At 41.9% G+C, this 17765-nt stretch overlaps 1 protein-coding gene across 2 annotated transcripts in view; it reads right to left on the bottom strand.

Moving 5' to 3' along the window:
* Positions 1-2205: 2205 nt before the first annotated feature.
* CEP55 (centrosomal protein 55) overlaps positions 2206-17765 on the bottom strand; it is a 195025-nt gene continuing 179465 nt past the window's right edge. For both annotated transcript variants that reach the window (XM_085606124.1, XM_085606125.1), the window contains one exon: positions 2206-3265. In XM_085606124.1, coding sequence (XP_085462250.1) covers positions 3053-3265 — 213 coding nt within the window. In that variant the 3' untranslated portion in view covers positions 2206-3052. The remainder of the gene's footprint in view (positions 3266-17765) is intronic.

Genomic DNA, 17765 nt, shown 5'->3' on the forward strand with positions numbered 1-17765 from the left:
AATTCAGTTCTTGACGCTTACATCCCAACAATATGGTACTACTGAGGTCAAACTAATATGGCACCCCCAGAGAGGGAAAATTGATGGATGTGACAGGGTTGCAATCAACAGCAAACTAAGCTGGTTCCCCCTGGATTGAAAATGCACATAGTTGTAAAATTTAGACACAAACCATTGGTAATATGAAGCAAATCTGTGTGTGTGCCCCTGAATGATCATAGCAAAAAAAAAAAAATTTAAGATTGGCTAGTGTGGCCAAACTGACAGTGAGCGCAATTCCTTGAATACATTGTTCAGATCCATCAATGCTGGTTGGCACCCACTCACAGGATGCAGATCTATGTAAAACATCCAAAAAGGCTAGAGTTTGGTGCGTGTTTTCATGGTTGCTTCCAGGGTCTATTTAAAAATGGAAAATCATTTGCAATAGAAATTCTCACGTACAGCAAATTTCTTCTTGTAAAGCTTTGTGGTGTTCTAGTCATGGGCAAAACATTTTTAGAATAATATGAGAGATGTCTTAAAAAACTTAAATTTTTGACAAGGCACTGGAAATTGGATTATTACTAAAACAATATCGGTATTCTCTGTTTTAGTGGAAATGTGTGGTTTTCAGCTCAAATATACATTGGTGCTTATCATATAAAGCAGAAAATACCATAGGAAAAAATGCAGCACTGTTGGAATTCTAGCAGCCTCCCTTCTTAAGGCTAGATTAGGCAAACAGAAGCTCAGAAAAGCACAGCAATGATTTGAAGAAATCCTAGCCTCAACTGAACGCTAATGAGAAGTTGTTAAGCTGTAGAATACACTGCCATTGACAACTGATCACACAGAATGAGTAATAAAAAGTATATTTGTCTAACATACATACCCTTTCCCCAACAACGAATAGCCTAGCAGGCAAAGTAATCTATCTCTCTCTTATGTGCTCTGGAGGAAGTTCCATTCTTTTTTTCAGATCAGGGCTAGAGATTCCTGGTTGAAGGAAGGTTCAAAAGTGGAAGTGCCCCAGGTGCTTTGTACAAGTGATAGAATTGGAGCTTTAATATAGATGAAATTATGGGCAGCCAGACCCCCTGTGCACACCTGTGAGGAGGCAAATGATGGTGCCTGATGCATGTTCTTATGTGGGACCAGCTTTATCTCTTGGTGGTTGATTGGAAACAATTACAATCTAAAATAGATGGCGTAATGAATAGCACACTGGAGGATTCTTTTTCCACACAGCTGAATCGCAAAAACCAGCAGTTCCCGTCAAGAAGTCCTGCTGGAAGAGAGGATGTCAGCAGCACAGCCACTGCTGTGAAAGGAGGTGACTTCAGAGAGACCATTCTGAGAAAAGCGGCTAAGACAAAAACAGTTCAAAACAAATGCTTGAAATTCCTGGACTCAAATAAGAGGACAGCAGACAGAATCCCCATGTTTGAAATAAGAATGGATCTAGCTATTTTGGACACCAGCCTTTAATGTCTATCTGGCCAAGTTGGAATCCACACGCAAAGAGAAGCCTTATGTCACTTCACATTGATGGGGCAGAGGGGGCAAAGAGATAGCAGAGAGGAATTAGAACAAGAACATTCTAAATATTGATGTGATTAGAAATGTAGACTGACCTTTCTTCTCAGAGCTCTCCCCGAATACCGCCACCCCCTCATTTACTTTAGATAAATGAATCTGTTTTGAAATAAAAGTTACAAGATGGGACAGACAAGCCTTGTTAGAGCTTCAAACTCATGTTTGAAGGAATAAGAAGGCAGGAATGTAAGTTGATAGCAAGTGGGTGATTTACAATACTTACAAGGTTAAAAATATCAGTACTGAAAATATATCAGCCGATCACTTAAACCAATCAGAGTTTATGGGTTAACTATCAAAGCGGGGGGATGGTTTAATCGGCCATTATGGGTAATCAGCAAGGCCAGTGGCTACAACAGGGCCGCCACATTGTTTTTCTTGTATGCCCCATGGATGGATCTTCAGCACTTTACAGGTGTATATAGGATTGGATATTGGATCAAAAGCAGCAACTGTGGTTGGTGTGAAAAAATAGATAGACAGCCCACTTTCAAACACCCCCCCCCCCCTCCGGTCTCATTTGAGACTCAGGACTGCAATCAAGTGAAATATGCCATGTACAAAGACACAAAGACACAATCTTGATGTAATATGAATACCAATATCATCAATAAATACATGCAAATGGTCAATCACGTAATTAATTTATTTTGTTGATGCCACAATATATACATACAGAGAAAAGTCATATCGTCATATAAATCAAATATTTATTTCCAAAGAAACCAGAAAAAAAATGCACAGATTAGCCTCATGCGAATACAAGTTTCAAAATAGCTCCAGAGGGCCGAGGACAAATGATAATTCCTCAGAAATAAGAACACACAAAACTGGGTTGAGAGATACAGGCACACAAATGAGCAATTGTAAAAAGACTGAAAGCATAACTAAATAAATATAAGAACTTGCTTTTGTCAGGTACAGTTAGATTTTGCAAGTACCAGTCTCTAAGAGAAATGCACTACTGGATTTTTTATCCGCACGATGATTATTCACTTAAATATAAAGGATTTTACAGATATGTGCAAACAGTTACTTATTTGTTCCGCTCCCCTTGTGCATGGTTAAATCAAAGTATACAAGTATATTTTAAGAACTCAAAGAAATAGCTTCCCTTATAGTTTTACCGATGCCTTCCATGCGATTACATGGACTGCAATACTATACACAGTGCAACAAGCATAATTCAGTAGTTCACGGCAATTAAAAAAAACAGATATAAAACAATTTAAAAGACTGCTGTTCCACCTGCGAGTAGGTTAGAAGACCAATTTAGGAAGAAACTTACTTCATGAACAGTTAACCAGTCGTGAAGATGCACCCAGTTTTACACAGGGTTCATAGAAAGCTGCATCAGAAAAAAGATGAAAATTCAACGCCAATGATGGCCTATATACACAAAACTTTAAAAAATAGTTTTAAAACACATGTAGAAAAGTTTCGGAGTGCATGTACGAGTTTAAGACCTTTTGGCTTAATTGTCAGCACAGAAATCAATGTGTGCCAGGAGCTCTCTGTGCTGGCTGGTGGGATACTGAGCCTTGCACTTCGGGCACTCCAGGAAGCTCTCGTCCAGCAGGTTTGACCGCCTGGGTGATGGATTCGGGGTACCGATCCTCAACCGGTCATCAAAATCGGCGTGGAGATTATTAGGCGATTCTGTGTAATGAAACTCATGATGGTGCTTCTGAAAAGAAAAACAAGTGACCTTAATATATAAAATCTTCAATCTAGGACGAATTAAGAAAAATATGAAGCAATGTTTGAAAGTAGGAGTTGATGAAGAATAAACGGCTAACAAAGCAACCATGAGAAGCAAGGCCTTGAGAAAAAAACATTCAGTTGTTTGCTGCCAGTATGCTGGCTTATTATCTGTTCAAAGTTTGTTTGGGGAGGGGGAAGGGGGGGTAATTGTTTGCCCAGCTGCTGCTGTTTGATATTGAATTGACTTGCAGAGTAATCCAAATTACGCATTATGAAAATTTGGAATACAAATAAATCAAAGGTAACTGAAAAGTCTTCAAGCTAACTTATTACCATACTTGACAACCCACGTATGTAACCTGGCTAGCACCGAGAGGAGACATTGGTATTGCATCCTGAGAGACACAGTTGGTCGGCTGGTGTACGGTAAACTTTTCTAAAGGATCTACCTCTTTGCAGTGGAAAAATATTTCTATGGTATACAGTGACCAATCGTACCCTACACATTGTCAAGGATGATGGATTTTATTTAAAGCAGCCATCCAGAGAGGGATGGAGATATTGTGACCTTGTTCACTTGATGGCCCCTCCAAGGCTTTTCTTGTTTTGAAGGATTTTCATATCTAGATTCTCCTCCATGGTCTAGAGATCAGCTCAATCGACTGGCCATCCATTAAAGTACATCAGTTCAGGTTTATTTCACAACCAGCTAGCTGCCTTTTTTGTGCAGCGCTGTGAACTTAAAATAGGCCAGAGAGAGGGAGACGCATGTAATTTAGAAGTGCGATCCAGCCAATGACCGAACAAGGCACATATACAAATGTCAAAATGCCATTAAATGGACATTTCTGTATTAGGAAATGGATTATGCATGGGGTGGAGGTGAAGCTAGATGGGTGTGATTTGGTTAACGGGAAGAGCTAGCAGAGTGCTTTAAAACGAGGGACTGAATGGCGTTGGGAAGGATTCTGCTTTAAGTATCAACCTTTTCTTCTGCTCCATTAAGTTACAATTTTTCTAATCTGGTGTTTCCCAGGTCCAGTATTAATGATCTGCTATTGTCTGAGAGACCATACACTGTTCTCCCCCCAGCCTTAATGGAACCCGAAGGGATTCCCAAATACATGGTCACTGATAATGGGGTGCAATTTACCTCTCATGAGGTGCATGCTTTTCTTAAAGACCTCAGAATTATTCATCAGAAGACGGCCTTATATGCAACACAGGCCAATGGTCTTACAGAAAAGATGAATAGGGTGGTTAAGAGTTGCACGCAACAAGCATTAGATTCTAGGATGCCCTTCAGCAGCGTGTTAAGAGAAACCTGGTGGGCACATCACACTGCTCCCAAAGCCATTTGCCAAAATCTTCCTTAGAGGCTTTGAGAGGTAGAATTTCCAGCTCCAAGTTGAATCCTGTATGGCTTCCTGATTGTAAGAGAGAGGGTATTTCCTATGAGCTGAGAAGAACAAGGCTTTCAGATTATCAACAAAAGTACAAGTTGAGGTATGACAAAAAGATGTCTGTCAGGAGAAAGAAATGGAACCTAGGAGACCGTGTACTGGTGAAAAAGGTTAAACATGGTTACAAAGGTTCGTCTAATTTCCTAGCCCCTTTTACCATCACTGCTATTGGGAAGAATGTTGTGACTGTGGACAATAGCTGTACCTGGAGTATGTCCAGACTTGTACAATTATTGCTGAACCTTCTCACGACTTTAATGACTATGTTCTTTATTAGCACACTGTTTTCCTTTTTGTTATTGTTGTTTTTACCTTGTTCACCTATGCAGGTAATGTGCTTATTTTGTTTTGGTAAAGAGGATGCGTTGTAATCTACTAGCTCGAGCTATGGAATGTAGGGACCTCATAGATTGTTATGTGGCATTCCTTCCATGAACGAGCTGCTAAAGAGACCTGTTTGTGGTTGCCAGAGGTCTAAGGAATGAAGCTTACAAAAGACCTCTTATTTACTGGCATTTAATACCCTCCTTAAAGCATTACCGTAGGTTTACGCTGGTGCCTCAAATCATGAGATTTGGAAGCCATAGCAACAACAATGGCTTTTGAAATACACCCTGGTAAATCAAGATGGTGGTGTTTTTTGTTAAAATTAGTAAGGTTTGTGATCCTTAGTGTGACTGAGAACGTAATACTTAAGGCTGGCAGTAGAACAGCTGTTGTGAGGGAGACCCATAACAGATTGTGAACATCTTTTGGAGTAAATGCTGCATATACGAGGCTGCAGACAATAACAAGGGTCAGCCCGTGATCACATTTTTCCAAGGTACTATCTATCTGGAAAATACAAGAATTACCATCAACCCTGCCCTCATTGGATCACCCTCCTATGAAACAGGTCAACTCCTCATCTGTCCAGTAGAACCTGCACCTCTCCAGATGCAAGAAATGCTGGCTCAAGGTAATAGTTGTATTTACAAATTCTAGAGATGCATCGAATCATGATCTGCATGAGATCAGTGGGCTGCTGCCTTGCTGCCCAGGACTGAAGGTATAAACTGGAGTCCCTACCTAGCACTCAGAAGACCTTCACCAAGACCAAACCTGCATGTATCATGTGTCTCTCTGATTGTGAGACTGAAGAAACCACCAAGGCAGTCTCAAACCTGAGAAACGCTTTCTACCCTCACCATCAACCCGAGGAGGGATGTCCAAGAACCTACACTGTAAGTATCGGTCAGATTTTAGGGTATTGTGCTCAGTGAGCACAATCCCTGTATCACCTGTTGTCCCCCTCCTAAATACCCTTCCCCAGGTATTTTCTCCTTTATCCACTAGCCCCCATTAGGGATGGAGATCTCACAGGCTTTTCACTAATATTAGTTGCCTGTGTGCTAGAAATAGTCTCAGAGGCGCACTGTAAGGGTTCCTTTACACTGCAAAGCTGTGTAGGGGAGCTGCACCCAGTTGGCTGGCTTACTTGGTCTTTTTCTTTGACCACCCCCCCCATTTTATTGTAGTGTTCAACAAATATTAGTACAAAGTGCCACCTTGCATCACATTATTACAGTGGGACATGTTGTGCCCCATACACGTAGCAATTGAAAAGAGTCACGCTCTAGCGGAAACCTCGCCGCCTCCTCCCTCGTTCACCACAGAGCTCTCGGGCCTACTTATTGCCCCATATGTACACAGCACCTCCAGCGTTGATGACCCCGTTTGCCAGATCTTTTCCCATTTGTGTGGCGCAGTCTGCTTTCATGGGTTTGTTTTTTAGCCAGTGAGCATCAGTCTATATCCATTTTCCCTTGGTTCAGGTCAGGCGAAGACCTTGTGCCCCATGGCTGGACAAAATTCCTCCAAGTTGTACCAAACAGAAGCAGTTCGATTTTAAATTATAAAGATGAAGCAGCAAACTCTTAGTGGTAAAGGAGAGTTTATTTCAAACAATATCCATGCCCAAATTCTCCTCACCTTCACAATTTGACTATCGTCTAGCGAAGCATTCCAACATTCCAAAGGAAGGTAACAAAGGGCCAGGAAGAAGGGGGAGGTAGGATGGACCAATGTGAAGGGAGTAACAAGGTGATATGACAGTGTAGCAAATTCTTTTATAACTACAATGTAACAGCTGTAAGAAAAAATGTTCCCAGTATATAATACATCTCTTACTTATGATGGAAAAGAAACAGCAGTAATAACGTAACGTAGGAATTAAAGTATCTAGACTTTAACAAAGGATGAAGTAATGCTAAATAAATAAGGGCTCCATGTAAACAGAGCAATTTCTAGTATTACCCTAGTACTTAATACTTATGCTACACAGGTATTTTACTATGCCTTTGTACCCTACTGTTCATGCTGCAAAAATTATCATTTTTTCTAATCATTGAATTCTAGACACTTCAGGAATTTTAACACAGACTATCCTCTCCATGCGCCACGTGTGCCTATTATCTAATGTAACAACGTTTTTTATTTATTTTGCCTCTTTTCACAGATGAAGAAAACTTCAAATTCCCTGCTTGAGTCTAGCTAGGTAATTTGATTCTTGCCGTATCACTCACCTTCCACATTACTTTCTATTTGCCAATGTGGCTATTATGTCTTGCTATATACATTCTCTGACGATTATAAACTTTATTCATTATACATTTCTAATCAATCAGTACAGAATAGTTTTTACATAGCCACTGTGGGCTAATTTCAATCCCAGATGGTTTCCTTTGATAAAATGGAGAAATGCCAGTGAGAGTATAAGGTGTAATAAGGTAAGAACCTACCATTCCATACAATACCTTTCTCATATTTGCACCATTACTCATGTTGCACTCTCCTTAATCATTCTGTTAATACGCTCAACAAGCCCCTTAGCCCTGGGACAATATAATGCTGTCTGCAAGAGTTTTATAGACAAGCTATAGAGAAACTCTTCCATCAGTGATTAAATAAATTCAACCATTATCAGTAATGATAGTATGAGGTATAACTTACTCATAAAAAACTTCACTCAGTAAGTTAAAGATCACAGCAGTGCTCGTATTTTGTACTACATGTATCACGATCCACTTTGAACTACAGCCCATCAAGCATAAAATACACTTCTCACAAAGGCCATTACAATCTACTGGCCGAATTCAGGAAGAACCTCAATACATGGCTCTTCGACTGAGCCGCAGATCCACCCCCCCCCCCCCCCCCCCCCACAGTCAGCGCTTTGAGACCCAACGGGTGAGAGGAGTTGGCCTAACGGCTAGGGCGCTCGACCTCGGACCTGGGGAACTGGGTTCGAATCACGGTAATGATGCTGAACATCCTGTGATTCTGGGCAAATCACTTAATCTCCCCGTGCCTAACAAAGAATGAATGTGTGTCCTCATGTAACGTAACTGGTGCTATGTAAAGTGCTCTGATATCGGATTGGATTCGGGTCAAGTTCGCGCTATATAAAACTCTGCAAAAAAATAAATAAATAATAAGTTGCACGTTACAAGAACCATGATTGAATGACTGATAAAATAATATTCAACACAACCTTATTCCGAGAAGTGGAAAGTATCTCTATAGGAGAAACAGTTGATTTCCTGACCGGTTTTATTTTTATCACAAGGCTTACACATTTTCTTGTACTGCTTTTAGTTATAGAATCCATGCGAGGCCACCAGTAGTGATGCCTCACTTTGCTTTTAGTAAGACTATCCTAAGTGACCTTCGTATGGCAGTTTAATTAGTTTATCCTAAAGACCTTCTGGGGGTACCAGCTTATTTACTTTACATACAATTTCCTTTTTTACATACAATTCTTCTCGGACCTCCCAAAAATCCTTTACTGAATCCTTCAGTTCAGAACAGTTCCTGGTCAACCTCTGTATTATTCTCCGCCTAACTTTGGCAAATGTGTGATCAATTGCCATGTTCTCTTTCCATTTCTCTGGATTCCATCCTTCTATAACTATAGCTACCACAATTTGATGCAAATTATCTTCTACTATCCTTTAATGTGCCATAGGCATTCTGAAAAGAATTTGCAGCTAAGTTTTTTTTGCTCCAGGAACATATGATATTCTGAAGTTAAAACACTCTAATCCCAGGAACAATCATGATATTCTGGGTGTGGTTCTTTGTACTCGTATCACAGTAAATACTGAGACTAATGGTTTATATTCTGTTCTTAACACAAAAGGTATACTCCATAGGAGAAATCTAAATTGGCATATTGCCCAGTAGCACGGCACAGCTTCTCTTTATGCTACTGAATGTTTAGAATTGTGTATGTATAAGAAAAGGGGCAACCCAGTAGTCCTGGGACCTGGATAATCAAGTAATAAAGCAAAACAATGGTCCCACAAGGGGGAAGTTTGAACCTCTACTTCCTAGGAGAGGGTAACTTTTACCATCAAGAGATTAGTTCAATTCCCCAATAAACAGAAAAAGATTATTACAATTTTATATTTTTATAGCACAGGAGTCAGACATGCAGGCCTGAGAACTTCGCTTTATTGACTCGAAACGATCGACTCTGCAGTTGAGTGATAATTGTGGTTGGAGAAATCTTTGCTTAGTTAATTTTCAAGTGGCCACATTCTCCCTAGATAATTTAATTTATCTTAGCCCTCATTTGAGGATCAACAGTCTGGGACAATACAGCACAGCGCTTTAAGGCAACTACTTGCCACAGGTAGCTTTTTTCTCCATTTTCTCTTCTTGAGTAACCTAACCGCGAAGGGCTATTTACTGCTTACTGCACAGTTCTGACACGGAATCCTACACTGTTGCATGAATGCTCTAACAGGAGACCACACAACAGACTGGGCTCTAATCCCAGCCACTCCTGAGCCACCCCATGCAACAGTACCCCTCTGAGGCATTCCATACATCAGTAGTGCTTTGAAATATCTCTGCATTCATCCTATACATTAGGCAGGGGCTTCCGAAACCTATGTACCACTGATGACGCTGTCTAAATTGTATGCTTAGGGTCGAAATGGTGACATGACAATATTAGTGTATTGTTTTTAATGATTCTGCAGAAATTCACTCCGTGACAGAGTGCGTACCCACCACTTGCGCATTCTAGATCAGCCACTATTATATGTACATAGATTGTATAGCACTAACACACTCAACACTCACTTATTTCACTTGCACTGCATCATTGCACCATTTGGGATCATCTGCTTACTTGAAAATTGAATTAAATATACAATTGCGATATTTTTTTCCAATTGTTTAAGAAACAGAAATAAAACTGTCTTATTGAGAAATGTACCCAATCTGTTGAAGGTCAAATATACTCTCTCCTAGGAAGCAGAGGTTTACACTACCCCTTTGAGGGGACCACTGTTTTGCTTTATTAATTGAATGTTTGGATTCAGCATTTGAAAATGCTCAACAGGGAAATGTCCCAATTCTTTCTTTGCCTTCTACAATTTGACTGAAAATGGCATCAATTCCTTTGTTGCTGCAATCCATTGCGAGTATAGTATGTCTTTTGTCATCAAAATTGCCAAGGAATGGAGAATTGACAATTTCCTTTTTTTTTTTTAAATAAATAAATCTTTTTATTAAAACAGACATCGGTGTAGTTAAGTCAATACAGAGGATCGGACAACTAATGCATTACAGTACCTACGGAGGGAAAGGTATACAATCATTACGAGGAACGTCACGGGGAGGACAGGCCATCTTGCTCATTACATCGAGGTGGTGTACAGATCTCTCCTCGGTAAGTATTCCATGGGCCCCATATACGGGACCACTTTTTAGGGCATCCCCTTGCCAGGTGTACTGTCTTTTCTCTAAACATGCACCGATAAATGTTCCTTTCCCAGGCTTCTAGTGTGGGTGTGTGAGTTGCCCCCCCCATAGTTGGCCAATGTTTCTATTCGCCAGCATGAACTCTAGTGTGACCCATTGTGTCTGGTGAGTGTTTAGATCTGTGGGCTTCCAAATATTTAAGAGGCACCGCCTTGCATCCGGGTGGAGACATACATGCAACACGCCATTGATTGTGACATGTATCTTGAGCCAGAAGGACCCAATATGTTCACATTCTCAGATAATGTGCATGAACATTCCCCTGTGGCCACAGCGCCGTCTGCATTCTCCAGTGTCTGACCACCCCATGTGTACTAATCGAGGCCCCGTAATGTATATCCTGTGAAGGATCTTAAGCTGTACCAACCGCAGGCGTGCAGGGATAGCCACCACTCTGGGAGAAGACACTGCTATCTACCAGTCCTCATCATCTAGCTTAACCCCGTCTTGCACCCACTTATCCCGTAATATTTGAAGGGGGTCCGCCATGTAGTTGATTAACTTCTTGTAAATTAAGGAGATAGTTTTATCGGGAAGGTGACCGTCTAAAATTCTGTCCTCCAGGGGAGAAGCCTCCGGAGGGACAGTCCCTTTCGGCAAAGAGGACTGGAGAGAATGCAGGACTTGTATGTAGCGAAAGTGTTCTGAATCAGCCAGCTCATATTCAAGCCTGCTGAAGGACTTAATCCCTTCATCTCCCCAGACGTCCCTGATATACGAGATACCAATGAGGTCCCACCTGTCTAACCCTTTCGTTTTCCACAAGTCGCCCAGTTTTTCAGAATCCCAAAGTGGGGTGGCCAAAGTCAGTCTATGTCTCCATCCCAGCGAATTGGTGGCATCGTGCCAAATTTGGACGTAGTGCTTAGTGGGGCCTGTTAAGAGTAATCGTTTAGGTCGGGAATACAATGCTCTATTGTAGTTGCCACCTGGAAGCAGCCATCTATCCATGGAATAGCCGGGATCATCAGCACGACCATATGTGCCATGGTTGACGGCTGCAAGATGGTATGCCCAGTAGTATTTTTTGATATACGGGAGGCTAATACCTCCGTCGTACCAATTTAGCGTTAACTTACTCAAGGCGATTTGTGGTTTGCCGCCCCATAGTAGGTCCCTCTGCAGGCCCTCAATCTCCTTGACAATTTGCTTTTTTTAATGATAAAAATGCTTCTTGATGGGACTAAACCCAAACATATTTCTCATTTCTTTTTAAAAGGTTCCTTAAGGGATGAGTAAGCTCTGAAAAAATGTCAAAAAAAATTGGAGTAAAACTCTGATAGTCTCAAAATAGATTAAAGTTAATCATTGCTGTTGGAGCTTTATAAGTAGCTTCCACCAAAACATATTTGAGCTTTATACCATCCTTTGAAATAACGATGCATAGGTAAGTGACAGATCCAGCCCCAACTAAGTATTTTTCTTTCTTAAGGGTTAGGCAAGCATCTTTACATTTCTCCAATACCTTATATGTTATTTCTCTGTATGCCATAAATTAAAAGGTCATCTTGGAAATACAAAACCTTATCAATCTCCATAAAAGAAGTTGCATCATCCGCTGAGAAAACTGCTGCAAAAGAAACAATCGATGGACGGAATGCTGGACAATGCAAACATTCACCCCCAGTCACAAGGATCTGGGTTTAATCCTTCATTCTTTTGCTCACCACACCACCCCCAGATTGGACCAAGCTATATGCAAATCAGTCTTGACCCTGTTCCTTGTGGGAACAGTCCAGCCCGAACTGCCAAGCCAGGTCCTCCCTGGACCCAAAACAAGCACCCTGGGACTTGTTTCAGGGCATCACCCTTCATCTGCCAGGCTAGCTTGAATCCAGTGGTGTAGTGAGCAAGGGACCCACGTCTGGGCATACCCTCCCCACTTAGGTCAACATATGCAAAGGAACAATTGATGGAACAATTGATGGACCGAATGCTGGACAATGCAAACATTCACACCCAGTCACAAGGATCTGGGTTTAATACTTCATTCTTTTGCTCATAACACCACCCCATTTTAGACCAAGCTTGTTTCTAGTCCAGAGAGGACCTGGCCTGGCAGTTCGGGCTTGACTGTTCCCACTGGGCGCAGGGTCAAGAATGATTTGCATATGGCTGGGTCCACACTGGAATGGCATGGAGAGAAAAAAAACGATGGATTTAGGCCTAGATCTTTTTACTGGGGTGAATGTATGACTTTGTTCTGCATGCTGTCCATCAAATGTTGTTTTTGCATTGGTCACCCCGAGTGGGACGGGTATGCCCAGACGTGGGTCCCGTGCTCTCCATGCCACTGGAGTCAAACTATCCTGGCTGATGAGGGCTGAAAGCCCGAAACTGGTCCTAGGATGCTTGTTTCCAGTCCAGGGATGCTCTGGCCTGGCAGTTCGGGCTGGACTGTTCCCATTGGGCGCAGGGTCAAAACTGATATGCATATGGCTGGGTCCAAACTGGAATGGCATGGTGAGCAGAAAAAAACGATGGATTGAGGCCCAGATCTTTGTACTGGGGTAAATGTATGACATTGTTCTGCTTTCTGTCCATCAACTGTTGTTTTTGCACGAGAAAACTGCTGCAGCAGATGCAAGCCCAAAGGGCATTCTACAAAACTTGTAAATCCGACAATCCACCAACTTCACACGTATTAGTCAATCTTCCTAATACCGCAATATAATTTGCTACTTTCTTGTCCTTTCCTTGGCTCCTGCTGGAAAGCATCTCTCCAATACTACATTTATTTTTTCTCCAAAATAGTCTTGAAATTTATAGAGTGTAGTTAAATATATATATAGCCATCACCAGAGCCATATTCATTTTCTTCCACATCAGGAAGGTTTTGAAATACTTTCCTGCCTTAAATTCCTAAATTATGCAAAAGTATGTTCTGTCTTCTAATAGGGGAAAATGTATCCCCCAATAGTAAATAAGACTCAAATAACGTTATCCACTCTTTCCATGGTAGTGATCGTTTGCCTGCATCCGATTTAAATTGAGCAATGGTGGCTTGTGACATTCAAAAGTGTGGGGCGTAAACGTTTGGTATGACTTACGAAGTGAGCGATTCGGGCAATCTTAATAGCTAAACGTGGGGTCCAGGCTGGATCCTGCTCCAGAAGAAAAAAAAGATCTGCACACCTTTAACCATCTCTTTCCTCTTCAGCACCCTCTTTTCACTCTTCGCCGAATGCACTACCTTGCATCTCCCTCACTTCACTACATGCAAACATACATTGCACTCACATTTAAGCAATTTATTTTACTTTTGCCCTGTAAATATTTTGCCATCTGTGCACCCCTTCACACACATTTTCACACAATTGCAATTACAACTGGAATACATGACCATTGCTCTGTGCGCTCTGCAGAGAGGCCAACCCACTGACAGGGACTTTGCTTTGGCTTCAGCATCAGAGCGCTCAGTCAAAGCTCTTCATAAACACCTGCACAGCTCAAAGTATGCTTGGAAAAGAAATATAGACAGAAACACAACATGATTAAATAGCTAACTCTCGAGGAAGAAAAGATTAAGTAAAACTTTAAATAAGAGAGAAACTAAATCGCTGACATGCATTGCCTTAACATTTTTAACACTTATTGTTCATCAATCAATCCATGTTTTTGGCATTGATGTTGTTAAGGGCATGAAGATCGGTTCACTTGTAATGTCATACAGCAGATAACGGTCTATATGGAGCACATATCTCATTTTTGCACTTGACCCGGATATTTGTATCAACTTCCAAGGGAACAAAAACACTGGCCTGTTTGTCTTTTGCATATATTTCACGGGGGAACAAATGCTGCAGCTCCACTTCTAACGGTGCCAGCGATGTGCAGCCAGGGAATGGGGTGTCACAGAGGGGGAGGTTAGGGAGGGGCCTCAGAACAAAATACATAATAGAAGATTAGCATTCTTCTAACACTTACCATTAGCTAGGACAAGGCACCAAGGGACCAAGCCATGTCTTCCCTGGACCGGAATCAAGCATCCTAGGACCGGTTTCGGGGTTTACCCCTCTTCAGCCAGGATAGCTTAACTCCAGTGGCGTAGTGAGCACGGGACCCACGTCTGGGCACACCCTTCCCACGTAGGGCGAACAGCAAAACACACAAGATGATGGACGGAACGTTGCACATTGGCAAAACATTCACCCCCAGTCACAGATCGGTTTTGGCAGTTCGGGCTGGACTGTTCCCATGAGGCACAGGGTCAAGACCGATTTGCATATGGCTGGGTTCAAACTGGAATGGCATGGTGAGCAAAAAAACGATGGATTTAGGCCCAGATCTCTGTACTGGGGTGAATGTATGACATTGTTCTGCATTCTGTCCATCAACTGTTGTTTTTGCATTTGTCACCTCGAGTGGGACGGGTATGCTCAGACGTGAGTCCCGTGCTCTCCATGCCACTGGAATCAAGCTATCCTGGCTGAAGAGGGGTGAAACCCCGAAACCGGTCCTAGGATGCTTGGTTCCAGTCCAGGGAGGACCTGGCTTGGCAGTTCGGGCTGGACTGTTACCATGAGGCACAGGGTCAAGACTGATTTGCATATGGCTGGGTTCAAACTGGAACGGCATGGTGAGCAAAAAAACAATGGGTTTAGGCCCAGATCTCTATACTGGGGTGAATGTATGACATTGTTCTGCATTCTGTCCGTCAACTGTTGTTTTTGCATATAGAGAATACTGCCATAGACTACAATGGCAATGATTCATTATGAAGGGCTTTAGAACAGTAAGCCCTGCGTCGTGCGTCCCAGTTCAGAAAGTTTATGTACTGACCGGCTTCTGTCTCCTGATTCAGAGCGAGGCGGTGCAGGCAGCCTGGGACAGACAGCCCAGACTTAAATACATCGATTTGTTTAGAGATGGGATCAGATCTCTAAATAAAACTATTTAATATTTATATAGGAATGTGAAGGAAATAATTTCAGTGAGGCGCAGCCCCTAAGCCCTAATGGAGAATTCACCCCTGATTAATTGAGGTAGTGGAGTCATACTTACTGCAGCCATAGTAGCACAGAAGGTAGGAAAGAATATTACCCACTATGAACAATAAACATATATAGAGATGAAATAGCCTATATGTACTACAGAATAATTGAATTAATGTACAAGATGCTTCGTACAGTGGTATAACCTAAAGGGAAAAATAAGGTTAATAACAAGATGGACACAGTGAATAATTAACAATGTGATTAGTTTCCTTAAGAACTAAAGTACACTTCAGAATGCCAACATATGATTCGGTGACCTTTTACAGCTTCACCACAGAACAGTTTAACCGAAGAGATGTAAAAACAAGGAGACACAATTTCGTCTCCTGAACAAGGAAAATGAATATCCCTGAGCTGGAGTTCTCATCATTTGTGAAACCAGGAAGCTCTTCTTCTCACATCATGCTGGCAATGCCAAAGAAATTAATACCAGAGAAGAATGCCTCTTTACAACAGTGTGGGCTGGTGACTAGAAAATCAACATGCTCTTGTCCTTCAGAAAGAGGCCTGCCTTCGGCGCAGCTGCCAGTTGCTGTGGTGAACTCAAGCCAAAAAGGCACCGTCATCTAGAGAAGCATTCCAATATTCCAAAGGAGGGTAACAAATGGACAGGAAGAAGGGGTGGGGATGGTAGGATGTACCAATGTGAAGGGATGAACAAGGTGATAAGAAAATGTAACAAAATATATTTATAACTATGATATAACTTCGCTATAAGAAATATAATTCCTAGTACATACCAAAAGCACAATCATCTAGCTACCTCTCTAGGTACCCCCGATTGCGTCCCCTCTTTCCCCATGCATAAGGGTGCCCTGGCCTTCATACCAACTTGCCTTCAGATCAACGAGAGAGATCATGCATATTGTTTGTAATTTTCTGATATATCCGAGACATGGCTTTCTGTTGGATCTCCTCAGACAGTGCTGAAGGTTCTAGAATGTTTGCCCCACTCGGTATATGGGCTGCCAAAGAATGAGATTTGTAGCTACTTGAATGTCTCAGAGTCTGACAGTTTGAACTACATTTTAAGTTGTTCTAGAGGGCTAGGCTTCCTGGCTCCCCATACATCCCCCAACCTGCTTAAGCCAATTCGATCCCATTTTCTAAAACCTCGCATGGCTCCTAGGTTCCGTAGCATGTTGCTATTACTTAAGAGGGTTTCTTGTGTGAATAACTAATTCTACTTTAAATGTCGTAATGCTTAGTCCCACGTCATTACTAATGTAAAATGTGTCGTGAAAGTGTATGCCAGCTACCACGTCTCTATGGCACTGCCAGAAGGCCCAGAGAACTTAATGCATGTCTGTCTATCCTTAGGGAGGGTTTCCCAATCCAGCAAAGGTCCACTCAATATTAAACAGTTGAGAGGTGCAGTTGTAAACCTGAATGCCCAGAAGGGCTATCCTCCCTCAGCTCCCCTAACAAGTTTCCCAAAGGCAAATCTAGATGACTTCTCGTCCCAATGCAATGTCCTTATTTCAACTTCTATCTGCCTGAAGAACTCTATCAGTACCCAGTATGGTATATTCTGGAGGGAACATATGAAGTTAGGTGGATCTTTAACTCAAAGAGGTTCCTGATAGTCCTTGGTCTGTGCCTTTGCCCTTGTTGGCATCTGTCACAATTCTCCATAGAACCTGACCCCAATCTGAGCTCTTCTAGGTCAAGATATTCCCTTCCTAGAGTTGCATCTATTGACTCTTTCAAATACCACCCAGGCACCACAAAATATTTGACTTTTGCATTTCAGGAACATCCTAAACTGGGGGATAAGCAAACCTCTCAACACAAAATGCTGCTGTGGAAAATGTAACATTTGCAATGGGAATTGAGATCTGAATATTTCAAAGCTTTCTATAGGTCTCATCAACTGTAACATGAGACTGCTATTATTTTAGTAGCAATCGATTATTGATCGCTAACAAAACAGAATCACTTTTGGTGGGCAGATCGGTGACTCCTGGAGCTGCATGTAGGAGTCACCGAAATGCGCTGTCAGTTACATTTCTGGACACCATGCGCTGTCGGACGTGGAGCCAAAAACTAATTGCTCGATCATTGTACAGATCTTTAACCTGGGACCTTTCAGAAGGGAAAAAGTAAATTCCATAGAATGGAGATGGTCGAAAGGTGAGGAGGGCTCTGAAGTTCGAGTATTCACAAGAAACCAGCGCCGGGATACCCTCATGGGTGACAGCTGTGCTCT

Source organism: Triturus cristatus, chromosome 1_2 (genome assembly GCF_964204655.1).
Source record: "Triturus cristatus chromosome 1_2, aTriCri1.1, whole genome shotgun sequence".
NCBI lineage: Eukaryota > Metazoa > Chordata > Amphibia > Caudata > Salamandridae > Triturus > Triturus cristatus.